A 14,908-nucleotide genomic window follows, 5' to 3' on the forward strand; every position below is an offset into this window, starting at 1 on the left:
TGAGCTAGGGATGTATTAAGAAAGTAATAGCAACATGGGCAAAATCAAGTCATGCAGGTCCAAAATCAACATAGCAAATACCATGGCTGATCAGAACATTCAAACTGGAGGATGTGGATGCAATGCAGTTCAGTCCCAGCACTCACGTATGAAAAAAAACAGCTTCTCTTTACTACAGTGCTCTCTCCTGCTTAGGGAGCTGTGGGGTTGCCTATAGTCTCAGGTAAGAGAAGAGGGTGAGGGAAGGGAGTTCATTGACGTCACAGCACCAACAGATTATTACTACACTGTAAACATGTATCATTTACTGCAAAGGTCCTCTCAAGATGTGACCTTCTGGAGCCAAGAAGCCTATAGGTTAGTAGCACTATGCCTATGTAAGACAAAGGTCTTCACATTCAATTTCAGTGTTACAGTGACTTTTAAAGACAACTGTTCTGAACAAATCAGAGCTACAGAGATGTCAGAGAGAAAAACAGATTCAAAGTTGAAGTACAGTTTCATATTCAGCTTTATTAGCTAGCAGAAAATGCTCAAAATCTGTGCTACTGACCTGTTAACTGCAGCAGAGCAAGTCCAAGGCAGAAGTGGTAGGCATATCCAGGTAGGACACCATTTTGATAATTATGGCAAAATTCTAAAAGCTGCTCAATTAATATGTTTGAAAAGTACAGGGAGAGAGTCTGACTCAATAGAAAAGCCTAGGAACAACAGTTTGTTTAGAATGATATATACTTTGAAGACTTTTCATTTGCAGACTTCACCTGGAAAGTCTTTCTGAAACCTGAGTTGTGCTTAGTCTCTACACATATTTCTGTGATGATTACATAAGAATTAGTTTTGATCCCCATGGACAGGTCTGGAGCCCTCTGTAATCAACAAACAGTTAATTTTTTAACAGTTAATACAGTTGAGTTTAAAGAGCCAAAGCTAGTAGAAAGAAAAGTAACATCACATGTTGTTCGGAAAGAGTAGGGGAACTTCTATGCAGCAAACATGCTTGCCATGGGTTATGATTCTAAGTTTCTACGTACAGCCAAACTCTCAAGTCATGTGAGAATACCTCAGAAAATAACTTAAACTTCTGTACTCTTTATAAGGTTACTGCAAAACATTTTGCATATCTACATAAACCAAAGGATAATTTTCAAGGTACAGTTGTTTTTTTCTGACATCAAAGGAGGGATGATCTGTGATTCTAAAAAAAAAAAACCCAACAAAATTCAGAAATAGTCAATCACAACAAATTTGAGACATTAATAGGAAAAGTGGGAATAGAAACAGGTGTATTTCTGTGGACCTAACAGGTATCAGTTTATGCAATAGAGCTTACACAAAGTAAACTTTGTTTTTCTTCTGAATTTCACTAATACTTTGCTTCTGGCACACTATGAAAAAGGCCCCACACTCATCCAGGCAACATCAAGGTCCTTAGTTTGTCTATGTCCCACTGACAGGGCTCTCAGAACGGCAGGAGACCCACTGCTTGACGTAGCTCCGTGGAAAGTCTTGCCCCTCCTGCTCAAGAGGGATGGGCCCACAAATGGTCTGACTGTTTTGCCCAAATTCAGAGTCAACTGGACTTCCACAGTCTGAGTCCACAAAGCCGCTGTCAATAGTGTCCAGATCTACACAGATCAAAGGACAGCTGTCACCAGGCCTTATATTGTGAGGGAAGAAGTCATTGGACCCTTCACTGTAAGAAACACTTTCACCATCAGGAGAAGGTAGAGAACCTGGATTTTCCAAATCCCACTGATAAGGCTGCAAGCAAAGGGCTTCTAGGATGCTCCCCACCCCTCCTTCCACTCCCCTTTCTCCTTGCTGGTTGACTGGGATACTTGTGCTCCTCAGGTGGTCTGTAGACACAGAGCCTGAAGCAAGTATTTTATCCTGTGCACTCAGATCAACCAAATGGAAATCACTGCATATCTTTCTGTCTTCCTCACCAATATTAACCTTGGGGTAACCGGGTTCTCCAGCACTATCATTTTCCTTGTTGGTATGCTCATGTTCCCTGTACGCATGATTACAGCTGTGCTGGCACTCACAAGATGTAAATTCATCAGCCACAGTCACTGTATCAATTGACAAATGCCCATAAGACTGGTCCTCAGTCCCACCACTACTGTTTACACTACACCACAGGGACTGGCTACCCTGACCTGGGGCAGTCAGGCAAGACGCACAGGGCTTGCAAGGCAGATTCTTTCTCAGGTCATGCAGCTCTTCCTGTGGGGTGCTGTTGGAAGGATGCATGGTGTAAACTTCTAGGACTTCTGGAAGGACTATTCCCCATTCAAAGAAATCAAAAGTCATTTTCCTATGGGATGCACCAACCCACTTCTGCAGAAAAGAAAACACAGGGAGAGAGAGGTTAGCATCACAAGGTTTGAGGTTCCACAAAAATAACCAAATTTCTTAGGCTTTTAGAGGCAAAAAATCAAACCCTAAAATCACTGACTCCTCCACTATAACCAGAGGATGCTGTTATTATGAGACAAGCAACTGCAGGAGAACTAACTGAAGTAATTGAAAATAGTTAGCTCTGAGATGTTTGCATGACTTTGCAGTTCTCTTTGGCACTTCTGTCAGGATCCCAGGCTTCAGAAATCACATGAACTCAGCTCACACATTGAGACAGCATTCACAGAGATTAAGGAGTATAGACAGAGCATAAAGGCCTTCATGGCACTGAACAGATACTGGAGAGCTCTGGTTTGTATATGTGGAGACATTTGGTATTCCTTTGAGGTAGATTTCCCCTTCTGCTGCCCTAATGAGAATCCCTTGCTCAGGATAGCGTGATGGCCTTTTAGTCTGTTATGTGCTTCACTCACTTGTGTAGCCCATTTATACCTTAAAATCTCCATTATGAGCCATGTAAAGAGGTTTGAAAAAGGGAGCAGGGTCTGGGATGCAAGCCATCTTCTTCCACAAGCTAGGAGAGAAAAGAGAAAGGCTTTGGGGTTAAGCACACATTATAGATGCAAAGCAAGGTATCTCCAGGTCCACTTCAACCAACTGGAATCACCTGCCCAGCCTGGTGAGTTAGCAAGTGGCTGAGGTTCTAGGGATGTCTTCTGCTGCCAGAGCCATCTAATAGCCTTTCTTGTGAACCTCACTGTAGGCGAGGCCTCAACACTTGCACACACATGTTCACACTAAGGTTAGAGGTTCCAGTTTTTTTCTTCCTGGAAAGCCACCAAGTGCTAGAAATGAATTTTCACTGACACTGGGCTGGTTTGTGGTCTGCTGGCCAGAACTCTTCCCTATGCAATTCTTCTGTGGATCTGGGCTGTGCCAGCCCTATTGCTGCACCAGCCCAGCCCTCCTCCATGTCAGCACCCCATATCTCTTCAAAGGCATGAGAAGCCTCCAAGAAGGACAGAGGCCTCCAGAGAGCATTGAGGGACCTATGTCAGCTTTGGAAACGGGCAGCTAGCTCTGGCTACTGCTCTATCTGGCAACTGCAGAGCATAGACAAGACCAGAACAGCTCAGGAGGCTGTGTGGCCCTTGCTTCATCCCCATGCATCACCATCTTGTCCCAGCCAACGGAATGGCAGCAGAGTCCTAGAGAAAAGCAGGTCACTTGGGACAGTACACGAGCCAGTGACCATTCTTGGCTGCCCCTCACAGCTGCCCACTCATAGATATAAAAGTCTCAAAGAAGTCAGCATGTGAACACCCCATCTTTAATAAGATAGAATAAAAGCATTAACTCCTGCCTCCTGAAGCATTCTTACCTCTGCTGTTTGGCCAGAAATGTTGTGATTGAGGCTGTGATTGCCATGACAATACCAAACAGCAACAGCCACTCCATGCCTGCTGTCTGTGTCACTGCTGGAGAAAGAGAAAAGGTCATTCAGGCTCACCTTGCATTTATACCCAGATCAATAAACAGGATACGGTGAGGAGAAAAAGGGTTTTTGGAATGGAAAGTGTTGTCAAGCACTGGAACGGGCTGCCCAAGGAGGTGGTAGAGTCACTATACTTGGAGGTATTCAAGAGACTGAACATGGCACTTACTATTATGGTCTAGTTGGTGAAGTGACCATTGGTCAAAGGTTGGACCTGATGATCTTGGAGGTCTTTTCCAACCTAAATGATTCTATGAGACACCCTTAATTTCTATCCCAGAGATTCTCTCATAGGGATACTGAGGCTGTAACCCAGGCATCAATACTCCAGATGGGTCTGACTGAGGGTGCTCAGGGATGACTGCATCAATAAAAGGAGCAATACATCAGCTGCCCTATGACTTGGCTGTACCACAGATAGACAGCCAACATAGGGCAGGATAGCTCCTTGCCACAAAGAACCCTGGTGTTTCTGACTCCTGGTTTAGGGAGACCTTCACAGATAATTTGTGAAGTGAAAGAGTGCTGATTAGAGACAGGCTTTGACTAGATGACTACTTGGTGGCTGCTCTCCACCTGTGATGAAAAGGAGCACCTTTGAGATCCAAAACTCAGATATCCCTTAGCAAGTGGAGCCTGGCCCTGCTGCCACTGAGCCAGGTAAACCCTGTAATACTTCAGTTGGAGCAGCAGATCAGTGAGAGCAGGGAAGCTGGCATTGGCCACTTGCTCTGTTGGAGCAAAGGCTCCTTATTTTCATAGCCTCTGCTCCACCATGACAAGCATCAGTGTACTTCTGTGTATAAAGTACTGTGAACTCCTTGCAAAGTGGTGGCTACCAAACAAAACACCCATGCCCAGCATGACCAAACATCAGAGTCCAGGCACAGAACTCAGGTTTGAAAGCAGGATCCCCCTTCCCTCAGCTGAAGACAATGCTAAGACCCAGTAGAGGAGATCTCCCCATTTCTGAAAGCTGTAAGCCAGACCCTGGACATTTGACACTGAAAAGGAAGCTAGAGGCTGCACTCCTGCACGTGGCATTCAAATGTACAGCCAACCACACCAAGCACTCTTCCTCTGCCACACAGTGAGAACGTTAATACTGACTGCCCAGGCTTGGGGTTCATATAACTAGTAAGGAAGCTAACCATACCTGTCCTTACTGGACTGTTTAAAATTTGTTCTAATTAATTAGATTTTATTAAATTTCTGAAAGCATTCTCTGATACTGAACTAATTGAAAGGGCAGGGAGATCTGGCAGCATGTACCGGCAGGGCTGGTTTTCAATGACAGCGGAGAGCTCCATTCACTCCAAAAACCACCATAGCTTCTGTCTTCCCGGGGTCTAGCTCTCACTTGGAACTCATACTCAGTGTTTGCCTGTAGTTCCCATGGCAGGATCAGCAATGTCCGTTTATCTTCATGAACAGATTTAGTCTTCTGAGCCTGTGAAAGATTAAACACCAAATACTAGAGTGACTGCTCTTACTTTGCTCACACTGCTGCACAGTAAGGATGCCTGCAAATGAACCTCTTCTGCTTTCATGTTGTTTCTGCAAGGCCATGCTCTGACTGGTCATGCAGCAGCTGCATGCAATCCTAGGGGAGCCCTCCAGGCATCCAGCATGAAAATCAAATGGACTGTCAGCCTTCCTCACAGGATCTAATGCTTCTCACACAGCTTCTGCTTCTCAATTAATTTTTGGGTTTGCCTGTTTTCAGTCCAGTCAAGCAGGGAGACATTTCTTCTAAACCATGCAAACCCTTCTTTCCCACCGGTGGTACTATCCTGGTTGTGCTGGCCTCCTCTTTTCTGGTACACCCCACCTGATGGTAAAGTGACATCCTGCTTACCTCCCAGGTGTCAGTTCTTCTTTTGTAACGCAGCTGATATTCCAGGTCCTCATTCAAAAAGTAGAAGGAAGAGTTCTGGTAGATGGTTTCCCAAGAAATATTGTAACCCTCTGAGAACAAAGCGGTCAGGTTGAATGGAGGCTGTGGTTTTACTGGAAGACAGGATAGTGTTACCTTCCGTAAGATTACTACAGTTAAGAAATGACTCAACATGGTATCAGCAATGAAGAGTGAGTCGGGAACAAAGCTGCCCTGGACATGGTGGGCCTTCCTATACTAGACAACATCCACATCATTCCTGCCCTAAGCCATGCACAGTACCTCACATGTAAGGAGCATAATGAAGTCAGGACCATGTTTTTCCTGATATACCTTCTGCTGGTCTCTGAACCTCCTCATTACCTATGAAGGAGGAAAGATAGTACACAGGACTAATAAACTCCTGGGAGATTATGTAAAATGTAGAGCACCTTGTTCTTCTCATGACATAAAAGAACTCTGAGTAGTCATGGTCACTCACAAAATTGGGCAAATACCGCTCAGTGTAACAGAGTAAAGAGGAAAAGCTGAGGCAGGGACACTGCATAAACCCACAGCAGTTCCATGTCCCAACTGCCCAAATAACAAGCTTTTGCATCCCTTTTGTATATTGAAAAGCAGTAATGCAAAATTCCAGCAGTCTGCAGGGCCCACCACTGAGCTATGGTGCCTTTGGATGAGGACCTCTAGGAGATATGCAAAGCACCACTACCCAATCTCTAGTCTGTCAGTGGGAGCAGGGAGGTTTCCTGAAATGTTAAGGCATTTGTCAAAAAGACGACACTTCTCAAATAAAGTTTAATTTCAGAAGAAGCCAGACAGAAAAACCCTTTTCCTGTTTCTGCATAGTACCCATCTGCCGGGCCAACCACTCCCTTTCTTCACAGTTTGCTACACAACTCAGAACATAGCAACATTCCACCAAGTCAGCTACATGATTGCATTCAGTCTTTGTGTCATGCTGGAGAAATGAATTCCCTCAGAAAGGGGAACTGCCACATCCAGTACATCTGGGACACCTTGTGCCGCCCAAAATAATGTCATGTTGGTTCAGGTGTTCACTGCAAAAGCCTTTTGGGAGCCTCCAGCTCCTTGGATATTGCAAAAGAGCTGGAGAAAGATTTTTAACAAGGGCATGTAATGATAGGACAAGGGGAATGGCTTCACAGTTAGAGAGGACAGGGTTAGATGGGATATCAGGTAGAAATTCTTGTCTGTGAGGGTGGTGATGAACTAGCACAGGTTGCTCAGAGAAACTGTGGTGGCCCCATCCCTGGAAGTGTCCAAGACCAGGCTGGATGGGGCTTTGAGCTTTGTGGTCTAGTGGAAGGTGTCCCTGCCCATGGCAGGGGGTTGGAGCTGAATGATCTTTAAAGTCCTTTCTAACCTAAATAATTTTAAGGATTCTGTCATTTGTGAAATTTGTAATAAAGCAATTCCCCCTGACCTTTAGAATCCAGCCAAGAACAAGCTTTTGCTAAGCCTAGGTATGAGACTGGTCTAAGCTGGATATTTATCACCTACTCCTTCATGGGGAAAATGAATTTCCCCACAAAAAGCATGGACCAAGCCATCTCTGAGCACAGCCTCAAGCATGATAGCAATAATAAGAGCACAGTGCTTTATGTAGATGAGTGTACAGCAAATGTAGCCCCACACTGCTTGCTGCTACTTTCACTCCTTGCCCAGACTATCCTAGCACATAAAGTCAAACAGTATTTATCAAATTCACCACTTTTGTACTTACTGTTGTCTGACAAATAAAAGTCTTTGGAAAGCACGTGCTGCCTTTCAGCTGTCTCTGTAACATTCACCTGGACTTTGGTATCTGCCAGGAATTCAGTCATGTCCACAGTGCACATGTATTGTGTGTGACTGGTGTTCCTTGACAATTGCAGGAGACTGCAGGCAGCCACAATATTTTCTGGATCTTCCTCAGGAACCCTAAAAAAGGCAAAATGAACAAGTCTGCATGTATCACATGCTGTATTCATTTGTTGCTGAACCACCAGGCACAGAAAATTATTACAATGAAAAACCAACATGTTGAAATAATAATAATAATAATATAAAAATATTTGAACTTCAACAGATTTCTTTTTTCCTTTCTACTTGCTCTACTTAGCATCTTTGAGAAAATCAGGAAAGTGTTTCTGGAAAGGAAAGCAGCTGCTCAGGGCTACGCAGCCCAAGACTGCATCCACTTCATTGCTGGGGCAGAGGAGCAGCAGACTGAACAATCTGCATGAGACCTGCCAGTGCACACAGGTGAACGTTCACTTTTCACAGCAGCAAAGGGCAAGGTTTGCTATGCTAAGGAAGGCTGGAACCAGCATAGCAGTCAGCAGCAAGAAGCACAGTCAGCAGAGACAGGAACCAGGGGTCCCTTGCTAGGAAATAAGGCAGTTTGTAACTGGAGTACGAAATACCAAGTCAAAAAGCAGCATGGCAGCAAAACCAGGATTTCTACCTAACAAAGATGACAGAAGGTCACCACTGTGCTATGGCCACGCAGAGGCCCCTGCTAGCTGGACTTGGCTCATCCCACCAAGACGTACCATGTTGCAGTGAGAGTGTATGAACCAGCACCCAACTCATCTTGCAGGATACAGGACAGGGTCTGTACATAGTCCACAAAACAAGTGAGGCCTTCACAACATGTAGCTATCAGTTTGGAAAGAGAAAACATAATATCAACTTCTGAGATAAAGCAAGAACTTTGTATCAATACATGCATACCTCGGGGTTCCCACCAAGTTGGAAGGGAACTGACCAGTCTGGGACAGCTGTCCTCCCTCCTGCTGAAAGTCTTGAGTTTTGGGGCATAAGACGTGTTCCAGCTCTACAGAGTGACAAGCCTTCGACAGCAAGGTGTCAAACAAAAACCTATTAAAAATGCTGTGGCAACCAAAATCAGGAAATGCCCGAACTGTGACTGAATTTTCAGACTTATCCCTGTCCCCTGTCATAAATCACTACAGCAGAGTCATATATTTCTGCAAGAGTCTTGGCTTATAGGGCACATAGAAGAGGCATGAAACTCAATAGGAAACAGCATATTAAACATTTTAATGATACCACTTTCTAAATTAAATACTGTTCTTTGTTAGTCTGGTTTTCATTGTACATCAACATAGCACTTTACACATTTTTAAGTGCTTTTTGAGTAATTTTTTCTTTGCCATTCTATTGTCTGTTTTCTAAAGACTTATATCTGCAGCATCAATACTTTTTATGCCCAGCTCCAGAGCCCTGAAGTATGTTTTTCATTAAATTTGGGAATAAAAAATATTGCAAGTTTGTAGTTACTATAATTTCTATAAAACATTGTGATAAGTGCAATTTATTAATTACAGACTTCTCAAGAGTACTTGAGAGGCAATTGTAGAGCTTACACTGGTCATAAGGAGCATCAAGTAATTTTTTGAAAGTGGTCACAAAACAGCATTTATACTTTTGTACTTGTTCTGCAGGAGTTCTGCTCACAGAGCAGTATCCAGTATGTGTTTTATGAAAGTACAGCTGTTGTGTACATAACACAGTTATCTCCCTGGATTTCAAGGCAGGTAAGATAGTAGCACAGTGAGAAATGTGAATTGACAGCCCCCTCCTGAGAGCTCACTGGGCTGACAAGAACCACCACCATTACATTAGGAATGGCTGTATGAGGAGAGGCCTGTAGGAGATGCAGCATGCCATGGTGTTCAGACCATGCCTACTGCAGTGACCAATCATTTCTGACATGTAAAGTATCACTCCTTTTTGGTGGGAATAAAATTATCATCATCTAGGTAAAACTCAAGATTGTTACATGCATGCTTAAATCAAGCATGGGTCCTCCCCTACCATAAAGGCTGCTCCCAGCCTCCTGAGAACACAATACATTGCAGCTGTCAGGCAAACAAACCCTTTCATGCTAACCATGCTACAAGCTCACTTCCCTTTGCTGTTCTGCTGCTTTCTTGGTTAGAGAAGCTGCACTCCCTGCTTCCTCCTTCCCTGTTGCAACATGCTTTATGTCCAGAGTGTTGTTTGCTAATGTGGTATGCTCAACAGCCCCATGCCCAATCTTACAGCTGAAGCTGTATGTAGAGAACCAGCGTGGAATGCAGACAGTGTGCGCAACGATGGGCTGGAGTCATCTGTTCCACCCTCCAGATCAAATGGCTGTCCACACAAACAAGCTGTCTCCATTGACAGTCCCAATGCACAGCAGGCGTTTTCCAGCGAAGGGTGCAGCCCCCTTCCAGAGTGGGGTCAGTTCAGAGGAAAACAAAGTCCAACTCTTCCCTGCTGAAGTCACCCATCACAACATTTACTTCCTAGTCCTCACATATCAGAGCACACACTACTCTCCCTACAAGAGCTTTGGGCAGCACTTATGTTTGCATACAGGATCCCCCTTAATCCAAAGATTTAGGCTGTGGCAGAAGAAATTTGGGGATGTTTGTGACAGACTGGTCTCAAGGATGTACATAGGATTATTTTAAACCCTTGTTTTGACTTTTAATTTCACACCGACTTCAGAATTGTGTTCTAAAATTTTCCTTAAGTTTTCACATTTTGTTTTGAACCCTCAATAGATTCTTCTGAGGGTCCTGGACCAAGCACTGTTTAGTTCAGAAACCTGAGCAACATACATTTTTTTCTTTTAGCCTAACTTTATTCTCCTGAAAAAGAATGGGGTTAGGAATCTCTTGCATTCCTTCAGAAAGGGCAGCAAGCATTAATAGGCTATTAAGCAGCAGTAATTCTGTTCTTGTATGCTATTATGTTAATTAATCAAACAGACTACTATTCCTAGGTAGCTGGTAAGTTACAAGGGTATCTTTGGTCAAGAATCTGTTAACAAAATTAAGAGGGCAGCTTTTTACTGGGAAAGGAATAATTAAATGTCCTAAAATCAGTTAGTTAGATCTAGGATGAAATGCCTGTCCTTGGCAGCTTCAGAGACAAAACTTGAATACTTCTAACAGTAAGATCTAGATTGATCCAAACTGAAATTAGTGCATGGTAATTCCCTGGCTTGCATCACACAAAATTCAGACCAGACATCACAGTGGTCCCTTATGACAGGAAGATATAATTCTGAATGCATCTTTTTTCCTTATTTAGGTCTGGGGCAATGCTCTGCCTACAACCAGCAGGTAAGATACTAAACTTGCATCATACCCTGCAGACATGGTTATCACTGCCTTTTTCTGTCCAGCTGATCTGTTTAGAAAATCAGCTCTGAGTCAGCTGGAGTTTGCAGTGTGGGTAGGAACCAACAAAAAAGGAGGGAGGACTGTATGCACAGTCCAGTCCTAAGCAAAGGGAGTCAGACTAGAAGCAGTTAACTCCACTGACCCTGGCTCACCAGTCAACAGCAACTCTGGGGATATCCTGGTCTTGGCTACCAGAACCTTTTCTACAGAAAAAGGTATTTTTGGTGGGGGAAATCCTACTCTAATGTCACTAGAAGACATTTCAGTTCAAGGCAGGCCCTTCCTCTGCAGGCTCTCCGCTGGTGCTGCCCCCCAGAGCAGTATACAGCCTGGCTGAACTCTGCCCAGCTGTGCACCTTCCAGTACCTGTCCTCCACACATTACTGCATGGAGCTCTCTCCCCTGGGACCTTATTTTGTGCTTGCTGTCCTTTGGCAACCTTGTGCCATACACATCTCATCAGAGCTGGAACATATGGACACTAAGATAAATCCTCTGGGTGTACAACCTGAAAGAAATATCTGAGGACTTACTGTACTGGAATAAAAGGCAGAAGAAAATATTCTGGAGCCATTGTTTGTTCCTCATAGTGGTTGTCACTGGATGTCCTGGAGAAGAAAATGACAAAACAAAACAAAAAAAACAACTGCAAACAGGACTCCCACAGTCAGTTTAAAACTCTGCTCAGACATCTATTTGATTAAGGTAGAATTAATCTTGCTTTCATTTAAGCACCTAAAAGTAAAGAGCTTTATTTAGACGATTAATTTCAGCTCTCCTGTGTGTATCTATTCCACGGGCTGAGGGGGGGATGACCAACAGGTGCCCAACTTGCCATAAATGAGGTCAGTGAAATCTTTGCTGCTTGCTAGCACACACATAGAGAAAGCAGCAAAATGACTGCAGCTTGGGCTATCTCTTGGGTTAATTGCTAACCTATTTTTTTCTTCATTAGTATCTTGAATCTAGGAATAACTTGCCACTAGAAGTGATCTTGCTGCAGATTAAACAGCTATGCAGTGAATTAGCCAAATGGAGTCTGAATATCAGTGTGGGTCTGTGTGAGAAAAGCTAGTGAGAACTCATTGATTTAGCCTACCCATATTTAAATAAGCATAAGATATCTAGTTAAGGGCTCCAGAAAGGCAAACCAGAGAAAAGAAAGAAAAAACCTCAGCCTCCCATGTAGCACCCAGGAGAACAATGTACAGTACTGACTGCAGAGAGAATCTGCCCTGATGGTTTAGTGAATAGAACCAAGAGAGTAAAGTCTTCAGAGAAGATGACAGCAGGATGTTTAAAACAGAGGAAATGGCATCACATACTAATGACTGCTCAACCCACAGCCCCTCCTCCAAGAAAAAGCTCTCAAGTCCTATAATGCATTTAAGGCTGTTTTCACAGCATTTAAACATTTATAGAAACACATGGATGTTCACAGAAAGACTTAAAATGTGCCCCCTGCAGAGTATTGGCTGTTGATACCTAGTACAGACATCAGCACCATTTTCTCAAGCTATTCTTAAATGGGACAAGACTTTGGAGAAGCAATGTTTCATAGTTTCATTGAAAGCAAGTTGCAAGGATGCACAGACAACAGGAGGGGCCCATATGCCATGCCACATAGTCTGATCTACCCTTTTAATCTAAAAAACTATCACCCCTTGTCCTGTTGCAACACACTCTGCTAAAAAATCTGTCCTTATCTTTCTTACTGGCTCCCTTTAAATAATAAAAGGTTGCTGAAAGGTCTCCTCAAAGCCTGCTCTTCTCCAGCCTGAATAAGCCCAATTCTCTGAGCCTGTCATACATAGCAGAGGTGCTCCAGCCCTTGAAGCATCTCTGTGGCCTCCTCTGGACTCACTACAGCAGCTTCACATGCTTGTCACACTGGGGGTCCCAGACCTGAAGGCAGAACACCAAGTGGGGTCTCAAGAGAGCAGAGTAGAGGGGGAGAATCTCCTCTATCAGCTGCCCACATTGCTGGAGAAGAACCCCACACAGGGGTTTCTGGGCTACCAGCATATATGCCCTGCTTATGGCCAGCTTTTCATCCACCACTGCCCCCATGTCCTTGTCTGCAGAGCTAGTCTCAACCTGTTTGTCCCTCAGCCTGTATTAATATGGGGGGTTGCAGGTATCCAGGTCCTGGGGTATCTATGCTGCTTCCGCCACAAGCAACAAATACCCAGGCAACCACTCAGCAGAGAGAAACCCATGAAGACTTTAAGACTTCGGGAACATTTGTGGTGTTTAAAAATTTCCCAGGTTTACTCAAATAATGAAAGCAAAACAAATTTAGCAGCCACCAGAAAGCCCCTGCAGCTTCATGTGAGCTGACAGACATGCTCTCTGGGTGTCAGTGCCCATGTGAGACCAGCAAGACTCGCCACAGACGCTGTGTCACACCCTGCTGTAGAAGCAATGATGCAGCTGCCCCTTCTTTCCTGCCAAACAAACCCTGCCCATGAAGCTCCTTCCAGCTCAGTAAGGAGCCCCAGGCACCCTGCCATCCTCCCTCACCTGTTGCCAGTGGCAGGGCAAACTCTCCACCTTCATATGCCAGCCCTTCTTTCTGCATCACACATTGCCTTGAATAAACACCTTTTCTTGACCCCTCTGGTCCAAGCTCTCCAAGTTTTCTCTGTATACTAACTCTTGTCATTACCACTACTGCTGGTGGTACAGTCCTTAATCACTGAGATACAGTCCACTGTCTAACTCCACCTTGTGATCTCACCCATCTTCCACTGCTTTTCTCCAAATCCTCATTCCTTTAAGGAAGGCTTGCTGTTATCCTGCCATCTGGAACCTGCTCACTTGACTTCATGGTAAGGCTGGCTGAACCATGAGCCCATCTCAACACCACTTTGTATTGTGACTGCCACACTCCACACTCTTGGCCACCGTGAAAAAGAAAGACAACTTTCTGCCAGAAAAGATGGAAGGAAGGACTGGACCCTCAGAGAGGTCTGCAGATCCACCATGTATTTCAGAATCCAACTGGCAGGGCTTCTGATGCTTCATATTCATGATATTGCAGTAGCTCCCTGCTTTTATGTTCACTCCTGCCTAAATGAACAGAGCTGTGCAAGGAAAGTCATTGCTGCTTTTGCCTATTAGACTGTGGTTTCTTTCAAGGGCCTCTCCTAATTTCCTTCCTCTGCTCAGAGAATGGTACCATCAACCTGAAGGGACAGACAGGACTGAACAGGATAAAGTCAAAGCAAGGTGCCCAAGTAGCTCATTGGGTAGATATCTTACAGAGTTAGCAGAGGCTGCCATTACACAACGGGGAAAGGTTAGTATATAGCCTTGTAATCTAGAAGGAAGATTCCTGAAGAAGAGCACAATAGCAAAAATAAGAAAAACATCTGGATATAGGATTTAGGATCCGCTAAAATAACTGAAACAAAGAGATGTAATTCCTCAGCTGGGATGCCATTGTCCCATCTCTTACCCTTGCCGGTGCCCACAGATGAGTCCAACATTTGTCTCCTCTTTCTCTACCTCGGTGTGGTAGGAAAGGACTGTGACCTCTAAGAGCACCATAGCCAGTTTCTGTACTGCTGAAACTGTCTGGCCTGCTGGCTGTGCTCCAGATTGTTATGACAAGACATGGGCAGACAAGACATGTGTAGAAGAGCTGGGAAAACTGCAGCCCTGCAGCAGCATCTTTGTGGTGTTTGATGCCAAAGACCTCATGATTTCAATGGAAATGTATAGAAGCCTTAATTCTGAAGCATGATCCAGTCAGGCCCCCTGCAAGCTTCAGTCCCAGTTTATTATTGGGACCCACACCCTTCCTACATCCCTCCATTTGTTACACACTTCCCATTTGCTTCCATCTGTCAGCATGTGATTGTTCACCTGAAGGAAAGAATGACAGTGGGCAATGAGCAGAGGCAGGAACTTATTCTCAGTCTGACATTAGAAATGTCC

General features: G+C 44.3%; 1 protein-coding gene across 1 annotated transcript; it reads right to left on the bottom strand.

Moving 5' to 3' along the window:
- Window positions 1-1,189: 1,189 nt before the first annotated feature.
- Window positions 1,190-11,563, bottom strand: IL21R (interleukin 21 receptor). The gene is made up of 8 exons (XM_062503670.1): window positions 11,500-11,563; window positions 8,318-8,423; window positions 7,507-7,703; window positions 5,721-5,872; window positions 5,135-5,312; window positions 3,749-3,845; window positions 2,860-2,941; window positions 1,190-2,346 (listed from the first exon to the last, which is right to left on the bottom strand). Exons 1-8 carry the CDS (start codon window positions 11,552-11,554, stop codon window positions 1,441-1,443), a joined length of 1,773 nt encoding a protein of 590 aa, XP_062359654.1. The 5' UTR covers window positions 11,555-11,563; the 3' UTR covers window positions 1,190-1,440.
- Between the last annotated feature and the right edge of the window lie 3,345 nt (window positions 11,564-14,908).

Source organism: Cinclus cinclus, chromosome 16 (genome assembly GCF_963662255.1).
Source record: "Cinclus cinclus chromosome 16, bCinCin1.1, whole genome shotgun sequence".
In the NCBI taxonomy this organism is placed as follows: Eukaryota; Metazoa; Chordata; class Aves; order Passeriformes; family Cinclidae; genus Cinclus; species Cinclus cinclus.

Excerpts from the sequence above, each read along its gene's own strand:
- IL21R (XM_062503670.1), bottom strand. The coding sequence starts at position 11,554 with ATGAGGAACAAACAATGGCTCCAGAATATTTTCTTCTGCCTTTTATTC. Across the intron at positions 8,424-11,499 it reads CTGCCTTTTATTCCAGTACA|CTACATGTTGTGAAGGCCTC; the intron begins GTAAGTCCTCAG and ends CCAAACTGATAG. Across the intron at positions 7,704-8,317 it reads TACACTCTCACTGCAACATG|GGTTCCTGAGGAAGATCCAG; the intron begins GTACGTCTTGGT and ends TGCCTTTTTTAG.